The sequence below is a fragment of the Lepidochelys olivacea genome, assembly GCF_965140295.1.
Source record: "Lepidochelys olivacea isolate rLepOli2 genome assembly, chromosome: 4".
In the NCBI taxonomy this organism is placed as follows: Eukaryota; Metazoa; Chordata; order Testudines; family Cheloniidae; genus Lepidochelys; species Lepidochelys olivacea.
In genome coordinates this window covers 94,668,372-94,689,741 of record NC_140414.1, presented here as the reverse complement: position 1 = coordinate 94,689,741, position 21,370 = coordinate 94,668,372, and the positions used below count along the sequence as shown (strand labels likewise).

General features: G+C 41.4%; 1 protein-coding gene across 3 annotated transcripts in view; it reads right to left on the bottom strand.

The window, feature by feature from the left end:
• Positions 1–21,370, bottom strand: part of DLC1 (DLC1 Rho GTPase activating protein) — a 349,900-nt gene that overhangs the window by 146,679 nt on the left and 181,851 nt on the right. Inside the window, exon 1 of one of the 3 annotated variants that reach the window (XM_084627586.1) lies at positions 5,841–6,115. The exons of the other annotated variants lie outside the window; for them this stretch is intronic. Coding sequence (XP_084483712.1) covers positions 5,841–5,979 — 139 coding nt within the window. The 5' untranslated portion in view covers positions 5,980–6,115. Of the gene's footprint in view, positions 1–5,840; positions 6,116–21,370 lie in introns of those variants that run through there. 3 annotated transcript variants of the gene reach the window in all.

Sequence of the window (21,370 nt, the reverse complement as noted above, 5' to 3'; positions counted from 1 at the left end):
TTGCCAGAGTAAGAAGAAGGACTGAGTGGATTTGTAGGCTCCAAAGTTTTACACTCTTGTTTCTGAGTGCAGTTATGTAACCAAAAAAATTTCTGCATTTGTAAATTACACTTTCACGATAAAGAGATTGCACTTCGGTACTTGTGTGAGGTGAATTGAAAAATAGTATTTCTTTTGTTTATCATTTTTACAGTGCATATATTTGTAATAAAATAATAATATAATGAGCACTGGTCACTCTGTATACTGTGTTGCAATTGAAATCAATATTGAAAATGTAGAAAAACATCACAAATATTTAATAAATTTCAATTGGTATTCTATTGTTAGAAGTGCGATTAATCACAATTAATTTTTTAATCACGATTAATTTTGTTAAATTAACCATGTGAGTTAACTGAGATTAATTGACAGCCCTTGTTTTCAATATTCTAAGATCATACAGTGTCAGATTTTGTGGGTGCTCATGTGTGCACGACCGCTTCCCCACCCATTAGCTAGTATTAGCTGCAAGTAGAGATCCCTTCACTTTCATGACTACTGAAGTTCACTCTGAAAAAGAATTATGAAATGTGGATTTTATAGCAGTGAATAAACCAAGACAAACATACTTTTTTCATCCCCCTTCAATAGGTACGTGATGCTCCCACTTGACATCACCACAACAACACTGCTGGCATGGCGTTGCAATGATTCCTGATGTATTGAATGTTGCTGGACTGTAAAAGCAATATCCTGTCTTTATGCAAGGTGGTGGGAGAGTGTGGAAGAAGAGTTGAGCAGAGCAGAGGGTCATGAGTCATCCTGCTAGCATAGTCCAGGTTGGCTCCTGGGGGGCCATGGTGAAAGCAACTTGTAGTGCATCTTACTCTTCCTTCACAGAGGAGCAATGCATGCCCCTCTTTGAGATCTTTTTGCCAATTGTCAAGTGTGTAGGAGGGCCTGGCCACATCTTCAAGGTAGCAGATTATGTTTCCTAGACATCAGAGTGCATATGCAGTACCCTAGTTTAAATCTTAAGGCTCATAAAAATGCTAGGCAGGTATCCTGCCTCATGTCTGTGGTAGACTGAGGGAGGGGGATGTGGTGAGAAGAGGATCCATATACCTGTTCAGCCCCTTTTCCGCACACCAGCATGACAGGTCATTTTTTAGTCAAAAACATTTCTTAATTTCGTGAATTATTTTTAATAATTGATGACTTTTTTGCTATGCATGAGAAGCACTAATCACTGTGTCATTTAGAGTTCAGCATATAATATTTATGTTAGGATATTTTTGGGAGATCTCTTTTCTTTTTTCTCCATGATGGTATTTTTCTAGGATATCCTCCTCACTTGCAAAAAGAAAAGGAGTACTTGTGGCACGTTAGAGACTAACCAATTTATTTGAGCATAAGCTTTCGTGAGCTACAGCTCACTTCATCAGATGCATACTGTGGAAAATATAGAAGATATTTGTTTTTATAGACACAAATCATGAAAAAATGGGTGTTTATCACTACAAAAGGTTTTCTCTCCCCCCACCCCACTCTCCTGCTGGTAATAGCTTATGTAAAGTGATCACTCTCCTTACAATGCGTATGATAATCAAGGTGGGCCATTTCCAGCACAAATCCAGGGTTTAACAAGAACGTCTGAGGAACGGGGGTGGGTGGGAGGGGGCACGGGGAAATAGGTTACCTTGCATAATGACTTAGCCACTCCCAGTCTCTATTCAAGCCTAAGTTAATTGTATCCAATTTGCAAATGAATTCCAATTCAGCAGTCTCTCACTGGAGTCTGGATTTGAAGTTTTTCTGTTGTAATATTACAACTTTCATGTCTGTAATCGCGTGACCAGAGAGATTGAAGTGTTCTCCGACTGGTTTATGAATGTTATAAGTCTTGACATCTGATTTGTGTCCATTTATTCTTTTACATAGAGACTGTCCAGTTTGACCAATGTACATGGCAGAGGGGCATTGCTGGCACATGATGGCATATATCACATTGGTAGATGTGCAGGTGAACGAGCCTCTGATAGTGTGGCTGATGTGTGGCCCTCTGATGGTGTCCCCTGAATAGATATGTGGGCACAGTTGGCAACGGGCTTTGTTGCAAGGATAGGTTCCTGGGTTAGTGGTTCTGTTGTGTGGTATGTGGTTGCTGGTGAGTATTCGCTTCAGGCTGTCTGTAGGCAAGGACTGGCCTGTCTCCCAAGATTTGTGAGAGTGTTGGGCCATCCTTCAGGATAGGTTGTAGATCCTTGATAATGCGTTGGAGGGGTTTTAGTTGGGGGCTGAAGGTGACGGCTAGTGGCGTTCTGTTATTTTCTTTGTTGGGCCTGTCCTGTAGTAGGTGACTTCTGGGAACTCTTTTGGCTCTATCAATCTGTTTCTTCACTTCCGCATTTGGGTATTGTAGTTGTAAGAATGCTTGATAGAGATCTTGTAGGTGTTTGTCTCTGTCTGAGGGGTTGGAGCAAATGCAGTTGGATCGCAGAGCTTGGCTGTAGACAATGGATCGTGTGGTGCGGTCAGGGTGAAAGCTGGAGGCATGTAGGTAGGAATAGCGGTCAGTAGGTTTCCGGTATAGGGTGGTGTTTATGTGACCATCTTTTATTAGCACTGTAGTATCCAGGAAGTGGATATCTTGTTTGGACTGGAAAGGCTGAGGTTGATGGTGGGATGGAAATTGTTGAAATCATGGTGGAATTCCTCAAGAGCTTCTTTTGCATGGCTCCAGATGATGAAGATGTCATCAATATAGCGCAAGTAGAGTAGGGGCGTTAGGGGACGAGAGCTGAGGAAGCGTTGTTCTAAGTCAGCCATAAAAATGTTGGCATACTGTGGGGCCATGTGGGTACCCATAGCAGTGCCGCTGATTTGAAGGTATACATTGTCCCCAAATGTAAAATAGTAATGGGTAAGGACACTTGGGTGCCCAAAAGTTTACAGTAGATGTGTCTAGCTGTCTGATCCTTGTGTTGGACTGAATTGCAGGATTTGCCATCACTGTGCACAGGCTTACATCTTTGATAACTTTTGGCCACTCCAAGGCAGAACATTGTTCAGATGATTTTCTTATTGAATATATCACAAGGAATGAGTTTTTCACCTTTTCTGCTTTCCCTTGAAAGTTACTTGGACCCTGTGCTTTTTAAGGTCCTGATATGAAAATTTGCTTATCTAATTGCAATATTGATTTTAGTGTCATGTACCTTTCATGAACTTCTAATACTGTAAATCAATCAACCAGCATAAAGTTATTTGATGTTTTGTGCTTCTTATTGTCTCTCTATTGATCTCATCCAGTACTAGCATTGCATTTTACCGAAATGAATCCTGAATATTTTCAATGCAGTTATGTATTGTGCTGTATATCTGGGTACCAGCTTGACGATTAAATAAAGCGATTTGGCTGACAACAATCCCAATGTATTATTGTACCTGTCAACTCTCAGATCACCAGCACAGCCTGGAAAATGGAATGCTCCCTACTTTTAAGGGCACTCCAACATCTAAGCACTGTATTGATAAAAACGGTGGCTGCTCACAAACGTCTGCCATCAAGAATAAAAACATACCCACCCTTATCAACATATTTTAAGAGGTTGAAGGGTTACATGTTCACTCATTTCTAGGAATGTGACAGCTCCAAGAAATAAATTATCAGTTGTGTATTCCTCAGATATTTGTCAATCATATGCACATATGCATATATATATTTAACAACGTCTTTTTGTGTCCTGATAAAACCTACATATTTTCATGGATATGTCACTCGCTGTGGGAAGGCACAAATTACCTGTGTCATTACATGTTTTTCTGTATGAACCAATGGGTGGGAAGACAAGGGAGTTTGTTGTTGTTGTTGTCTTATTTGGAAATAAGTCAGACATTCTTGGAGCCTGTTGATGTAAATGCCATGCCAGGTTTAACTGTAAATTGAAAAGCTTACTCAAAGCATTTCATACAAACATCTCTAGCAGATGGAATGAAAACAAGTTCCAAGGGTAAACAAATATCTAGATGACCTGGCAACACCCAGATTAGGAAATAAGAAAATATTAAACATAAAGGACCACTTGGCCAACCCAGCCTCCCTTTTCTAGATTTTGTGTAACCTTGCTTTGTCATTGAACCTATCCAATTTTTTCCCTGTCATTGTCTCCAGTTGTCTTACATGCACCTTGCTTTTGACTGCAATAGGTCCTGATGTTGTGGCTCTTATACAATGCCCCACAATCCTTTTCCGCAGAGAAAAATCCAGTGTCCCTTCCCCGACCCATCTGTCTCTGTAAGACAGTGGAGACATGATACTCAGTCTATGGCTGACTGCTAAATTAAATTGATCATGGAAGAAAGGTTGATGTCTTGCCCCTCAATGACACTGGCAAGTTTATGTTTAGCTATTGACACCTCAAGGTGTGGAGTTTTAAATCCAACATTTCCATCTCAAGTGTTGTGGTCCTCTTTGTGAAACTCAGTGATGGAAGGTAAAGTGAAGGAAATGGGTGTTTTTAAGGGACCTCAGAAATCTAAAAATAATGAAAGGCTACATAGTAAGATGTGGCATCTGTGGAAACAGCCACAGAAATAATCCTGCAATTTAATAACTAGCACAGCAGGCTGAAGTTGTTTATAATCTACTATGGTTTAAAGTATATTTATATCCCTGCCACTGTATGAGGCATATCACATAATCTGATGGCAAAACTGTTGCCAGATAACATCGTTTTACTTACTATAACTTACAATACTTAGATAACTGCACTAGATGGCTAGTATTAATGTATTTTTATTATTGTCTTGAAGAAAAAGTATATAATTTTAAAATGTTTTTCTTTATAATCCATGCCCATCCTTCCCCCAAAATATCCAATATAATAATTTCTGGCATTAGTGCACCATCACAAAAGCTTTTGCAATATTTAGCTGTCCTTGTTTTTCCTACAGAGAAGGAAATGAAAATGATGTAAACATTCAGTTTACATTATTGGATCCAAAAGGTTTTTTTCTTGGTCATCACAGGGATGACTAATTTTGCCACTATCATTAAAAAATCCCCTCCTCCCACCCCCTCAAAATAAGCCATTCCCTGTAAAAGTAAATAAACAAACTGCAGTGGCCTCTTTTATGTGCCTCACCCATTGAGTATTTCTGCTGCCTTTTCTGAGGTATCTAAATGTTATGAAACAACAGCCTTCATTTATGTAAATGAGAACCCCTTGGTCTCAGAGATAGACAACAAACAGAAGAAAAACAATTGGTTAATTATTTTCTTCCCCAGGCCTCCATAATGGTTTGTTAATGGTTTGCCACATGTTTTGCATCTTGTAAGCCAAAATAAGAACATATGAATTGTAACTGTATAGTTATACTTAATTTATATTTCAAAAGCCTGGCTCTGGCATACCTGACACACACTTGGACCTTAAAGCAGTGAGCGCCTTGCCAGAGGAAATACCAGTAATCTTTCACTGCACAGCCCAGATACTCCAACTGACATACTTCCTGGCTTGGACACAGTCTGTAATGCAACTCACTGAAGCATATCATACCAATAGAACACAGAAGCTGACTTAATGGCAAAATAAAATGCTTCGCTGTGAGGGATCCACAACATAATTTCAAAAGTGAAATGTTACATCCATTGTTCCTGCTCTTTAAAATATATATCACAAGATCATAGCTGGAGAATCCTGCGCAGTCCCACTGAAGGGGGAGCACCAAAGTAACATGACATAGAAAGAAAATAACAGGTAAATATTGTGGAGTGACACTGACATACCTTATAAAAATGACACCACTAATTATCCCTGTGTATTTTAAAACATGTTTTTTTACCCCCTCCTCACCTGCCAGTCGTCTGTCTCTTGTATTTTTCCAGATAACATCCAGGGCTCTAGCAGTAGAGTCTCTGATATGATCACTAAATGATCTTCTCAAAGGGGCTTTCACTGGGTGTTCCATAATGCAGTGCAGAGTATCACACATCCACAGTAAAACTGCAGCAGTTTGGCCACAGGATAATGGGCATTCTTTGCTCAGTTATCTGCCTGAAATTTCCTTCACGAGGCAGGTCGTTACTTTGTAAAATTAGTCGTCAGCTTTGCGGAGCCCTTTCCTTCAAGACTCAGGCATTGCAGTTCTCACTGCGGACACAGGAAAGCTCAGACTGCAGGCAACCTCCTGGAAAGCTGCCAAAGTCAGAACTGCTGCTACATCTGGAAAGGCTTACAAATGAGCTAACGATACACTCGTTTAGATTTGGAGCTTTATTTGTGGGTATCTATATGATTCTAGCTTCCTGTTTAATCAAAAAACTTACTGGGCACATACTTGCATGCTCATTTATTAAGATAACATGTCTCTGCTTAACTGACATCTCAGGTAATCTTTCATTTTTTTTTAGAGGAAAAAAGTAAGGAATGGGAAAGAGCAATTTTTTTCTGACTTGTTTCATTTATTTTATTTTTTTACCTTATTTTTCTTACATTTCATTCTGTCTGTGGCACAAGATGATTTAGGGCCTGATTCTGCCATCCTTATTTCTGCTGAGTAATTCCTTACTGCACAAGTAATATTGTTGGTCACAGTACATAAGGGGTGGGGGACAGAATTGGGCCCTTTCTATCTTAGCTAAAAGGGAATGTAAGACTCCACACTCTAAAAGGTTCAGGCAAACTCCAGTGACCCTGAATGAAGCCAGTTTGACCTTGCTCAGTTTGACCTTGCACTTCCCCAAGGAAGGAAGGAATGAAGGGGGAGTTGATTCTCCACTAGCAGTGTCTGAAGTGCCCCTGGCAATGTGTGAATAGCTCAGTGCTCCCAGACTACAAACCTTACACGTGTCTAATTTCCTTTGAAATCAATGAGAGTGATGTGTGTGTCAGGACTTCAGGGGCAGGTTGTGCTGGAGTTAATTCAAGCCATAGTTCCTTATTTTTACACCAGCAACTGAACTTTTAAAAACAGATAGCGCTATTTTCATGAGAAGTATTATTATCATTAAAATTAACTGATGAACTTCACGTACAGATCAGCCCACACAGATTCCATTGCAGAATCAGGACCAGAGATTCTACCCTGAAGGATAGGGGTGGGGAGGTTCTACTCTTTTATACTTTATTCTCACGTTTAAAAGAACTGTTCTTTGAATAGGCATACAAATCATTTACTTTACACCTTCCTATTTGTTGTTATCTTTTCCTTCATCTTTGTTGTCATTATTTCTTCTGGGCCAAATTCTGATCTTGTTTACACTAGTGTAAATTGGGAACGACTTCACTGATCAGAACAGAAGTCCCCAGGATTTATAGTGGTATAAGTGAGAGTAGAATTTAGCCCTCTGTTTGTCTAACACAGGCTGAAAACTCTTCAGCTCAGGGCCTTTGTCTTTTTTTATTTCTGTAAAGTACCTGTAAACTCGGTTGTCCTGCATAAATATTAGAGCAAAAACAATAGTAGAACCATAATCTTGCACCCTTTGTACTCCTCCTTCTCCCTGGCCGTGGCAGTGGGTGAGGAAAGAAGCCAGCCTCTTTGTGTAGACATCTGAGCCTTCTGGGGTATGCACAGAGATAATCTGTAAGTGTTCTTCTGCTCCCACACAGCCCAGCATTTATAGTCACAGTGGAAGTACCAACAGAGACCAGTGCAGGCATTTTGACCATAGTATCATCTAACCTTACTCAGGGTAGTAGAACTAACTACTCCCCACAGCCCCACATCTTCCACTGTTTCAATCAATGGTGGAGATGCACCAATACAGAAAAACACACATTTTCCTCATATAGATGTGCCTACAGTAGAGACGGCAGCATTATGCTCAACTCTAGTACTCGATAAATGTATCTCCGTAACTTATCTGAGCCCCACTGGCCCAAAGAGGAAAAGAGCAGGTGGAGAGATAACAGAAACTCCAGAATTGTTCATTTTACCAAGCATGTTAGCCAAGTGTTGGAGATACTGGATATGGTTGCATCATAGTTCCATGCCTTATGCATTTCTGTGGCCTCTGAACTGTTGACACACATGTAGAAATGTGGAATTTCAAAGTGTTAATTCAAAGTATCAATTAAAATAGATGAAAGCTCAAGAACTTGGTTTGGAAACTGTCAGAATGAGCAAACAAAGGGTAAAGAAAGTAATAAAACACAACAAATTGGATGGAGGTGACTTGTGGGGCATTACTGGTCTGATGTTACTTAACATCTTCAGTAATAATCTTAAAGATGTTATGCAAAGAATTTAATTCAATTTTCAGGTGATACTAATATGGAAGGTGCTGCAAACAAGTGTGGGGACATAAAAACACTAAGATAATATAGAGAAGTTAGAAATATGATCAGGGAATAAAATGAGATGGATTTTGGAAAACCATTAACTGATGCATCTAGGGAAAAACTAATCCAAAGGAAATATATTGTCAGAGGAAGAAATCTGAGACACGTCTATATAAGAAGATTCCAGGTCTGTCACTCTGCGTCTCTCCCTGAAACCTATTAAGTTTAAATCTGTAGTGTCATGTAAAGTGATGGGAACAGCTACAAGCATGGTTGAGGGTTCTTTTTGTTCAGAGTATCCCCAAATTGAATCATCACTGGGTTTTACTGTTCAGCTTTGAAATTCTCAGCCATCTTGACTTTACAAATTGCACCCAATACAGTGTACAGCCACAGTAAAGCATGAATCTATGCCATGCCAAGAGTCCTAGACCACTGTGATAACACAGGTAACTCGACCAATCACTGCCCTTACTCAACCTAATTTGCATGCCACAAATTGTATGAGGGAGATTGCACAGATGGTAGATTACTTCGCCAGCTGCCAGACCCGTGTGCATAACTGCCACCTGCACAAATCAACACAAACCTCCCAGCACAACCTCTCTAGGAATAAATCAACACAACTACCCACATAACAACATAACCAGCACACACAAGAACCCCAAATGTACATAGCCCCTCACTTCCCCCCCATTCCCTGCATAAGAACAGCCATACTGGGTTAGACCAGTGGTCTACTTTGCCCTGTATCCTGTCTTCTGACCGTGACCAGTATCAGATGCTTCAGACGGAATGAACAGAACAGGGCAATTTCAAGTGATCCATCCCCTGCCATCCAGTCCCAGCTTCTCGCTGTTGAAGGTTTAGGGATACCTGGAGCATAAGGTTGCATCCCTGTCCATCTTGACAGACATATCTTTCATGAACTTTTCTAATTTTGAACCCAGTTATACTTTTGGCCTTCACAACACCCCCGACAATGAATTCCACAGGTTGACTGTGTGTTGTGTGAAGAAGTACTTCCTTTTGTTTTAAACCTATTGCCTATTCATTTCATTGGGTGATTCCGAGTTGTGTAATGTGTTATGTATTCTCCTTGTGTTCCGTGAAGGGGAAAATAACACTTCCTTATTCACTTTCGCCATACACTTCATGATTTTATAGGCCTCTGTCATACCCCCATAGTCATCACTTTTCTAAGATGAACAGTCCTCGCCTTTTAATCTCTCCTCTTATGGAAGCTGCTCCATTCTCTTATTTTCATTGCCCTTCTCTGAACCTTTTTCAGTTCTAATATAGCTTTTTTGAGACGGGGCAACCAGAACTGTCCACAGTATTCAAGGTGTGGGCACACCATGAATTTATATCTTGGCATTATGATATTTTCTATCTCTTTCCTAATGGTTTCTAACATTCTATTAGCTTTTTTGAAGGCGATTGCACATTAAGTGGCTGTTTTCAGAGAACTATCCACAATGACTCTTTCTTGTGCGGTAATGGCTAATTTAGAGCCCATGATTTTGTATGTGTAGGTGGGATTATTTTTTCCAGTGTGCATGACTTTGCACTTATCAACATTGAATTCCATCTGCCATTTTGTTGCCCAGTTGACCAACTGTGAGATCCCTTTGTAACTCTTCGCAGTCAGCTTTGGGTTTAACTATCCGGAGTAATTTTGTATCATCTGCAAGTTTTCTAGCTCACTGTTTACCCCTTTTTCAAGATCATTTATGAATATGTTGAACAACACTGGTCTCAATTCAGATCCTTGGGGGACTCATTTATTTATCTCCCTCCACTGTGAAAACTATTTATTCCTGCCCTTTGTTTCCTATCATTCAACCAGATACTGATCCAGGAGAGGATCTTCCCTCTCATCCCATGACTTCTTAGTTGCTTAAGAGCCTTTGGTAAGGTCGTCTTACCATTTTTTTTATTTGGATATACATTTAGTTTGAGCCTCTATTATAGTGTTTTTAAATAGTCTCCATGACATCACAAACCATCACAATATACACACTTGCCCACCCTCATTCATTCATACCACAAAACCATAAACTTATGTGGGAATGTTGAGGGTCATCACTAGTGAAAGCTTAAAGCAAAATAGCAGGTGACAGTAGACAGAAAATTAGCTATGACTTTCCAATGCAATATGGAAGCAGAAAAGGTTTCTGGACTGAAACTTCGGGTCAGAGCTGAGGAGGCGGCTGATAGTCTTTCCCTACATTATTATACAATTCAAGTAACGGCACATCGGAAATAATGCATTCCGTTTTGGTCTGTGCTACCTCAATATCAGAGAGATTTTGACAAAAGTATGGAAGAATAGAGAAGAGAAAAATTCATTAGCGAGTTGGAGGGATTAATTTATGAGGAAAGATTAAAACTTAAATCAAACAGCTAATCTAGAACAATGGAAATAAAAATTAAAGAAATGAAAATTTAGGATGGGGTCAGGGATCAGTTGGCAGTTTCTAATGGTCAGGTCTTCTATTCTGGGAAGGGAAATGCTTCTAAGGGAAATAGTGAAAGCCTCATTGCTTGTGATATTTGAAATTAGACTGGACAAATCACAGGGATGTTAACTGAAAGAGGCTGACCTGCTTTTGTTGGTGAATCACCCAGGTGCCCTCATATGTAATTTCTGTCTCTAACTCTGACAATTCAACTAATTGTGCACAGGTATAATGGGCTTTGGTTGGAGGCCAGCAGGCACAGTGGACAGGCCACAGCCAAACAGTCACCTTGAGGCATTTCTTCCGGGAAGTCCTGGGGGCCTGGTAATGTCTGGGGGAAAGATAGGGGGACCCAGGCCCTCCCTCTCCACCAGGTCCAACCGAGGGCCCAAGGGGAGAGAGGTGAGAGGTGGTCAATTCTTTCTGGCTGCCACTCCAGGTCAGCCTCCCCTGGGCCTTCAGTTTTCCTTTCAGTTTGGGGCATGGCCTCAACCTTCTGTTTACACAGTCTTGGTAGTCCAGGGCTTTAGCTGGGGCGTGGTGAATGCTTCCAAGCTCACCCTCAAAGTCCAGTTGTCCCCCCCTTCATCAGTGAGAAGGGGGATCCCGGCCAAGTTTTACAGTCCCAGTCCTTCCCTCGTAGATTGCTTTGCCTCACTGGCTGCAGCCTGTCTGCCTTATTGCAGCCCGTTTCTTTCTATCCCTCCACCAGCCTGCCAGAGCTCCTTTTTAAGTAGGTCCTCCAGAGGAAGCATGCCCGGCAGCTGTGGAGGAGCAGGGCCTTCTTGGCCCAATACTATTCCGCCACCAAGTTTACCTTACTGTGGGGTCTGTAAACCCATCACAACCAGTATTGCAGCAAAATATATCCCATGCAAGGACAAGCACTGTTCTGAAACCTCCTTCAACGTCTAGCCACAATGGGTTAAATTTATGATGCAGCTAGAGCCCTATTTTTGTGTTTCAATACTTTTGGCAATGTAAGGAAGCCCATCAGTGGAATACTTTAGTACTTTATTACTAATCTTAGTTTTTATAGTTACAGTACATGGGTGCTGTCGCTGTCTTCTAGAATTCTTTTATTTTAGTCAATATTTCTCTGTTGTATGAATAAAATGAAAACCAAAGAAATAGGTTCAGTCACAGATTAAACCGGCTATGTCAAAGACTTCATACCAGGTTAATAATAAAATAAAGAGCTCTGAGGGGGAGGGGGAAATTGCCAGCAACAGAGGACTGGAGAGGACAAATCTTAAGCAGTGGTCTGCAACTAGGAAGCAGGCATGTAGTATGCTACCAGGCAGAAGGCAACAATATATGCAAACAGGACAAGAGCACATGCTCTGGAAATAGTTTCTGTGTAATTTCAGATGGAAAATAAATCTTAGGGGCCAAATCCTGGCCTCCTATTCAGCAGATGTGGGTCTGGCCAGAACTCTGCAGCCTGGAATCTAGATGGTGGAGGCTCCCCATGGTCAGCAATCACAGGTCTGCTCTGCAGTCACCCAGATCCCACCCTCCTCTGGAATGGAGTTACAGATTCCTCCTTCCCCACTGCCCTTTTTGACAATCGATCACCAGTGAATTAAAGTGAACGCTTCCTTAATGTCCCTCTGCCAGGGGTGGGATCTCCCTACTGAGTGACTGCTGGGAAGAAAGGTATGAGCCATCAACTTCTCCATGCTGCACCAGAACTGGCTAACAACTCTGAAACTGAGCTGTCACTCAGCAACAGCAACCCACCTGCCCAAAGACATCACCTTCTCAGGATGATTGAGGGCAGAGGGCAGCAACGGAGACCCATTTAACCCCTCCTGTCACCCCTCAATTCCACACATTAGTGTCTGAGCAGATCTAAGTCCACACATCACCATGCCTCCCCCTCTTCTCCCACTCCTGCAGGAGGTTCTGCATGGGCTACAAATACACATGGGCAATAGTAACCCCTCTTGTTCTTACAACAGAAAGGGTAATCCAGATTCATCAAGGACTGGGTGGATGGGGATCTCATTTTTATTTCTGGGCTTTGGCAGCACCTAAGGATAGAGCAGCTGCATAAATAATCTTGCTATGCCAGGCTAGCTCCCCTCAGGATTGGTTGGAACACACAGAGATCCCCTACATGTGTGTATCAGCTTGGCACAGCCTTCAGGACTTGTGTTTATCTTGGTCTATTAACTCTTGGGTTTGCCTATACTGCATGTGGCTACATCACTCTCTGCTGTGTTGTCACTCTGGGTCTATCAGTGACTGGCCTCTTCAAGGGCTGCAACTGTCACACAGTTCTCCTAGAGACTAACAAATTTATTAGAGCATAAGCTTTCATGGGCTACAGCCCACTTCATTGGCTGCATAGAATGGAACATATAGTAAGAAGATATATATTTACATACAGAGAAGGTGGAAGTTGCCATACAAACTGTATAGATTCTATTTCCCCATGTTAAGTATCCTCACACCTTCTTGTCAACTGTCTAAATGGGCCATCTTGATTATCACTACAAAAGTTTTTTTCTCCTGCTGATAATAGCTCATCTTAATTAATTAGCCTCTTACAGTTTGTATGGCAACTTCCACTTTCTCTGTATGTATACATATATCTTCTTACTATATGTTCCATTCTATGCAGCCGATCAAATGGGCTGTAGCCCACAAAAGTTTATGCTCTAATAAATTTGTTAGTTTCTAAGGTCCCACAAGTACTCCTATTCTTTTTGCGGATACAGACTAACATGGCTGCTACTCTGAAACCAGTTCTCCTAGACTGGCAAATCCAGACCATTTTACCTTGGTGCTACTCTGCTTCTGCTAGCTAGCATCGAAAACATTTCTTGCCCTCCTCAAAGCAACCAATGACATTATGAGTGTCAGACTGTCATTGACATGACCTTTTAAAATAAAAGCAATGGCAGAATTCTGCAATGTTAACTATCACAAGCGTGATTCTGAGCTCAAATTCATGGTGCACAACATTGTGTGTCTTGTAAAATCACCTGCTGTGCACGCACGCATGTCAACATTTACCAGTTCACACCTCATACCATGTGCAGTATGTGAGATCAGATTGTGAAGCGGACCTTTAGCATATCAGCTTTTAAATAAGCTTTTACCCATTTACAACAACATGAAAGATCATAATTTAAAGTTTTCAGACTGGAGCTCAACCGAGGCTACTTTCCAACAGAAACCTGGTATTGTATTGTTAAATGGCATGTTGATACATATCAGATCCTCACCCATGCTCAATATTTTTAAAGCTACCAGTCCCAGCATACTGTAAAGAATTAGGGAAATTCCTACAGGAACAGACACAAACAGATGGACACATATCCCCAGCTGGCAAACATTAATCCAAACAAAGGTTTTAAGGATTGTGTTTCCCCTAGGTTATGTCTACATTGGCACTTCAATGGCAAAACTTTTGTCGTCCAGGGGTGTTAAAAAACACTCCCGCCCCCTGAATGACAAAAGTTTTACCGATGAAAAGCACTGGTTTAAACAGCGCTTTATTGGCAGGAGTGCTCTCCTGCCGACAAAGACACTGCCGCTCATGCGGGGTGGAAGATTTTTGTCGGCAGGAAACAGCAGCTACACTGCGCGGCTTTTAGCGGCACAGTCATGTTGCTAAAAGCTGCATAGTGTAGCCACAGCCTTGGAAGTTCGGCATTCCCAAGTACTGCTTAATGTAGACCCCACAGGCATGGAGGAAAGTGTTTGATTTTTGTTATGACCAGTCTGGTTACTGGTTGACATTTTTCTGATGAAAGAGTTTTCTGCTGGAAAATGTATTTTCATCAAAATAGAAACGTTTTGTGGAAATGTGTCAATTTTGAAGACATTTTTCATGGGAAAAAGTTTAAACAAGTCTTATTTCATTTGACTTTCTCATTTGTTTAAATTAAGACTAAACATTTCATCTCAATAAGGTAAAAACATTTCACCTCAACTTTCTTGTTTAGATTCACTTCATTTTGACTATTAAAATGTTACTTCTATTCTACAATATATTTAATAATATATACCATTTAATATTTTATATGATAATGTTTTAACATTATCTACAGAAAATGTTTTGACTTATCAAAATGAAGCATTTTGATACTTCTAAATAGAAATTTTTTGGAATTTCTATTCAGCGAGAAATTTCTAAATTTTGACTTTTCATTGCAATTTGGAATGAAAACAAATTTCAAAATGTCAGATTTTCCCACACAATGGAAATTCTACTAGTCTACTGGTTACTGAAAAGCATGGGGTTAGCCTTTTGAAATTAGAATACTAGAAATCAGAAAAAGTAGGAACTATAACGTTGAGCAACACCTCCATCCTTATTCTCCAACGTACATGGTGTGGGGCAAAGCGGCTAAGAAAGAACATTTGGATGCAGTCACATGCTCAAGGGTCAATGTGTAGTGCAGATAAAAGGAAGCTAGGAAATGAAAATGAAGATCAGGCATGAAGATAGAAAGAAATGGGGATGAAAGACCTTTGCAAGGTGTGCAGGTATGCAGGGAATTCTCATAGAATATGTCTATACCACAGTTAAAAACCACCATCTGGCCCATGCCAGCTGACTCAGACTTGTGGGGCTCAGTCTAAGGGACTGTTTAATTGAGGTGCAGATGGTGGGGCTTGGGCTGGAGCCCTATTTCTAGGATCTGCGAGGTGGGAGGGTCCCAGAGTTTGGGCTGCAGCCTAAACATCTACACTGCAATTAAAAAGTCCCTTAGCTTGAGTCAGCTAGGATGGCCAGCCGTGGGTGTCAAATTGCTGTGTAGACATATCTTTACAGGCCTCAACCATGGATTTAATTGTGGCATTTAGAGCATAGCCCTGAGCAGGAGATAGTAGGCCACTGCCCTGCCCTAGTGGGAGCTTCCTGGATTTCCCAACACATAGGGGAAATATGCAGTCTAATCTCCTTGGAGCACCTGGCCTGCTTTGAAGTGGAGGAAGAGGCATAGCAACTCCTCCAGGGCAATGTACTCCTCTGGGAGTACATAGAAAGAGCAGTGCCTGTATTTCTCTAAGTCTTTGTCTTTGGCCCTTGCACAGCGCATGAGAGCCTTTTACCCCTTGCCACACTTGCTCTGATGCAATATCCGGGGATTATCTGGCCCTTTATATCTGTATAACAAGCATTACAGTAAAGTTTTAAAAAACAATCCAGGCTATTCCATTAGCACCATTTTCTGGTATACCCCAAACTCACTATGGTTTGTTTTTCTTCCAAAGTCTCTTCCATACCTAGACAACCACACTTCTCTTGGCAAAGTGCTTGGAGGAAATCCTCTCAAAACACTCCACCTGGGCAGACACTTAATTGTCTTTTGTTGTTTGATAAATCCAAGCTGACAGATTTACATAAGCACAGTGGAGTCGTTCAGTACTTCTATGATTGTACTTTTATTATTTTTATATAAAAATATTCAAAATACAAGCAGACATTTACAAGGTTGCCACTGTGTGCACATTATGACCCTGATCCAGCAAATCACATGCACACATTTAATTTTAAGCATACTCTTAACTTTGAATATGTAAGTAGTCCCATTGACTTGCGTTTGAAGTTCAGCATGTGTGTATGTGATTTGTTTGGCTCACAGATGAAATCAGTGAGTATTGTGTCCTCAAAGTGAAAAAACTAGATAAAAATAAATCAGTCAAAAACAAATACAAAACACTAAGCAGTGACCAAAACCAGCATTCACTGCAAGACAGCTTTGGCTTCAGGGCTCCATTATGCCCTGCTCACTGGTGGCCTCACCGGCTCCTCATGTAATTAGTCTTAAGCCATCCTCAGACTACTACATGTAGCCTTACCCAAATTGCTGGCAGGTACTTCTTTAGTAATGTGTATGAATGAGGGGAAATGGGAAGTTCTTTGAAAATGATAGGTTTCAGAGTAGCAGCCGTGTTAGTCTGTATTCGCAAAAAGAAAAGGAGTACTTGTGGCACCTTAGAAACTAACGAATTTATTTGAGCATAAGCTTTCATGAGCTATAGCTCACTTCATCGGATGCACCATGTGCCTTTCCCCAGCATGGTGGTGGGCTTTGGAATTGATTGTGCCCCACTGCAGGCTATGTAAACATTAACTGGGAGGACCGTTGCTATTGTAGGCCGACTCCTTTATGTTGAGCAAGAAAAGCCTTGACAACAGTTGAGGATAGGAAAGTTTGGGGAGCTACAGCTACAAAAAATGAACAATATTGGCAAATAACTTAGTTCTTATTACCCAGAAGCTGGATTGATAAGCATCAACTCAATTTTTGCTGACTTGATAGATATCCATAAGTTTAACTTCAGAGTCAAATCTCCACTTGGACTTAATTTTCTAGGACGACATACCTGGAAAATATAAGCTGCCCAGATAAAGCTTATCCTCTTTACTCATATAAGAGTCATAGCAAGGATAACAAAAATGTGTGTATATATCAACCCTGTCTGATCATTTTGGATTAAAGATATTAGTAAGAGAAAAGTTGGTATGTGGGTCATTTTCATGTGTTACCATACACAGCTAATGAAAGTATGCAGAAACACAGTGCTAAAAAATATTGTTAAACTGGCTCTATGAAGCATCTGGATTTTCATCAGTGCAGTGGTTCCCAAACTTGTTCTGCCGCTTGTGCAGGAAAAGCCCCTGGCGGGCCGAGCCGGTTTGTTTACCTGCTGCCTCTGCAGGTTCGGCTGATCGTGGCTCCCAGTGGCCGCGATTCGCTGCTCCAGCCAATGGGAGCCTCAGCCGAATGGGAGCAGTGATTGGCTGAACCTGCGGACGCGGCAAGTAAACAAACCGGCCTGGCCCGCCAGCAGCTTTCCCTACACAAGCGGCGGAACAAGTTTGGGAACCACTGCATTAGTGCATTATTTGATTTTTTCTATTCAATGTTTTGGCTTTTATAACTATTTTAAACATTGCTTTAGTTAAGGATAAGATGATATAGATGAAAAAAATCCATAATATTTTCATGTATGCTCCTTTCTCTTAGCTTTATTCCTTCTGGAATAAGGGGAAGACTTTGGCCTGGTCTACACTTGGAAGTTAGGTCGGTATAACTATTTTGCTCAGGGGCTTGAAAGATTGACACCCTGCCCTGAATGAAGCAGTTAAACCGACTTAACCCGTGATGTAGACAGTGATGTGGACTGTGCTCGCCCTCCCATCAGCGTAGGTAGGGTATTCACTGAAGTGCTATAGTGGCACCAATGCAGCGTTTTAAGAGTAGACAAGCCCTTAGTTGTTGTATTTTATTTTTCTTGTCAGAAAACTTCATTAGACACGTAGTGGTTTGATTATGTGAGAAACAGTTGACCAATTTGATTCCAAGTGATAAGTAATGAGCAATCTTGCAGATTTTGAGCCTGACTCAAAAGGTAGTTTTGTACAGGCAAACCTTAATTCTGAAATTTGCTAACTTTTGAGTGCTTCAGCTCACAACTTTAATTATGTTCTTTCAATGTACTTTTGTTTTCTGTTTAATATTATAAACAGAACAAACACTTCTTTATTATACTATTATCTTCTTTGCTTACAATAGAAGACTGTGCAATTTTAGGCCCTTTAGTGTATAGACCAATTTTCTATAGGTGTTGACTACTACAATATTACACTGCTTTGCTTTTTAAACTGTGTTCCCTCCATCGAATATGAAACATTCAGCTATTTTTTGTCTACAGTCTCTTTCTCCTTGGCTCTAATATTTCAACTGAAACATTGTAGTAACTGCTTGCTGATTACAAGCTCTAGTGCCTAATCTTTAAGAGAGAAACAAGCTAATGTTTCACTTCAACTTGATGTAAGTTTATTGTATCAAAGATGCAAGAGGAAGCATTATAGGAAGTGTCAAACAATTATCTTGAAGATTATAGCAATTATCATATCGGCTGAAAGATATGGTCTTATCCACAATAAAGCAGCTGTGAATAATGAATATATACAATGAACCTTAAAACACACAGGTATTCTAAAATTGAGTCACAACAGCATTTAAGGTTATCATTACACGTTAATGTTTGACATTTACTATGTGGTGCTAGCCACACTGTTAATGAAGTTTCATAACATAGTCTGGTATATTATTCAAGGAATTAGATTTCTTTATGACTTTCCTTAAGTTACTTTATAAATGGCTAAATCCTCCAGTGTAGTTAGGCTTGGAAGGATTAGATTTTTATCAGTAAATGTCAATTTCACTGTACACGTGCACAGACAAAAATATTTCTGTAGATAATAATCTAAATCTACAGACAGGCAAAGTAAGAAAAATGCCACTTTAGATAGTTTTAGAGTGAAAATCTACAGATTTAGACTTCTGAATTAGGTTTGTTACAAATGGACTAGCAAATGAATGGTGAAAACAGGTATGATATGTCGCTTTAAGGATATTTATTTTGTATATTTTGATGTGTGATGTTGACATTTTATGTTTTAATAGTTTAAAAAGCTCTAACTTTTTGAATATCAATGTCTACTGTCACTAAATAATTCACCATAATTTCCCATAATAGTGAAAATGTAAATGATAAAAATAAAAAAGTACTTAAAAATAAATATTGATATTATCTTTCTAAATTATATTTTAAAAAAATGAATTCTACCAAACCTAAATGTAGTGCTGCCACTTTTCATCCCCCGCCCCTAGTTAGAATCTGGCTCTAGACCTGGCCTACCTGGCTCCAGGAGTGTTACTCTGCCCCAAGGAGGACCCTTCAGAGGGGCAGAGCCCCAGCTGTTGGTGTATGGAGGAGTAGCCAGAGAAAGTGTGGCCAAAGTCCCTACACTGCACCAATTCCTAGCTGTGGTTTGGGGTCCTGGGGCTATTAACCTCTGGCATATACCTTCAGGTTGCTCCAATTTATTTTGATACAGTGTATCTGTACTCAGCAACTCCAGGAACAAGGGAGTACAGAATTGAGCTTAGTGTGACCAGGTATCTGGTTTTCGTACGGAACAGCTAGTTAAAAAGGGACCCTGGCGGCTCTGGTCAGCACTGCTGACTGGGCCATTAAAAGTAGGGTAGGCGGTGCTGCAGGGCTAAGGCAGACTAGTCCCTACCTTCCCTGGCTCCGTGCTGTGTCCCAGAAGCGGCCAGCAGGTCCGGCTCCTAGGCCCGGGGGGGGGGGGGGGGGAGGGGGGTAATGCATGGGGCTCCTGCTGCCACCCCAAGCACCAGCTCTGCACTCCCACTGACTGGGAACTGTGGCCAATGGGAGCTGCAGGGGTGGTGCCTGCGGGTGAGAGCAGTGCGCAGAGTTGCCTGCTGCGCCTCTGCTTAGGAGTCGGACCTGTTGCTGGCCACTTCTGGGGCACAGTGCGGAGTCAGGACAGGCAGGAAGCCTGCCTTAGCCCCATCACTGTGCTGCTGACCAGAAGCTGCTAGAGGTAAGACTGCACCCCAACCCTGAGCCCCCACCCTTTGCCCCAGCCCTGAGCCCCCCTGACCCAGAGCCCCCTCCTGCACCCCAAACCCCTCATTCCCAGCCCCATCCCAGAGCCCAAACTCCCAGCTGGAGCCCTCACCCCCCTGCACCCCAACCCCCTACTCCAGCCCAGAGCCCCCTCCACACCTTGAACAAAAAGTATTTCAACTATAAATGAGCAGTGGGTCAGATACTCAGCTGTAGAAAAGCAGCATGCAATGCAGATTGGGGTATGTGCTTACAAGGGTAGCCTACAGCTCAATTAGGGTGGCCCCTGCTCTGCCTCAACTCCAGCCTGGAGCCCATACCTCCTCGCACACTCCTGCCCCAGCTCAGAGCCCCCTCCCGCACCCCAGCCCAGTGAAAGTGAGTGAGGGTGGGGGAGAGCGAGCCACCGAGGGACAGGGAATGTAGTGAGCGGGTGGCAGGGCCTCGGGGAAGGGGCAGGGAATGGGTGTGGCCTCGGGAAGGAGCCGGGCTTGGGTGTTCGGTTTTGTGCAATTAGAAAGTTGACAACCCTAACTGAACTGTAGGCTACCCTTGTAAGCACATACCCCAGACTGCACTGCATGATGTTTTTCCACAGCTGAGTATCTGACCCAATGTTCATTTATAGTTAAAATACTTTTTGTTGGTTCTAAAGTATTTATACTAAGCGTACCAGTATTAACTCTTTGTAGTTTCTGAAATGTTTGTTATCGGCTTCCGTATTTGTCAATTGGCAAAACACTCTGGGTTTCTTATGGCCACAGCACAGTAGCGAATCAAACAAAATAGATTTTTTGGGGCGGTTGTGACTTTACATATAAGAATCCATACTATATTTTTCATGTAGTTAAAGATATAGGGCCCAATCTGTAAACATGCAGTTCAACAGGGCTACTCAATTGAGTAAAGTAATGACAAGTAAAGCCTTCATGTAAAATCTTGATTACATTGAAATGAATGGGAGTTTTGCCACTGACTTGGATGGAGTCAGGATTCCACCCTAAAGGTTTATAGGATCAGGCCTGAAGTTATATTCATAAATTATTACACAGTTCTTGGTGAAAACTGAAAATATGAGCCTGATCCTAAGAGTCTCTCACTGAGTTCAATGGAAGTTACTGGAAGTGCAACATCTCTCAAGATCAGGTGTCAAAAAAGCAACCAGGTATTCTGCAAAAGAACTAGCCATAGGTATCAGGAAAAATCATTTAAAAATCTTTAACT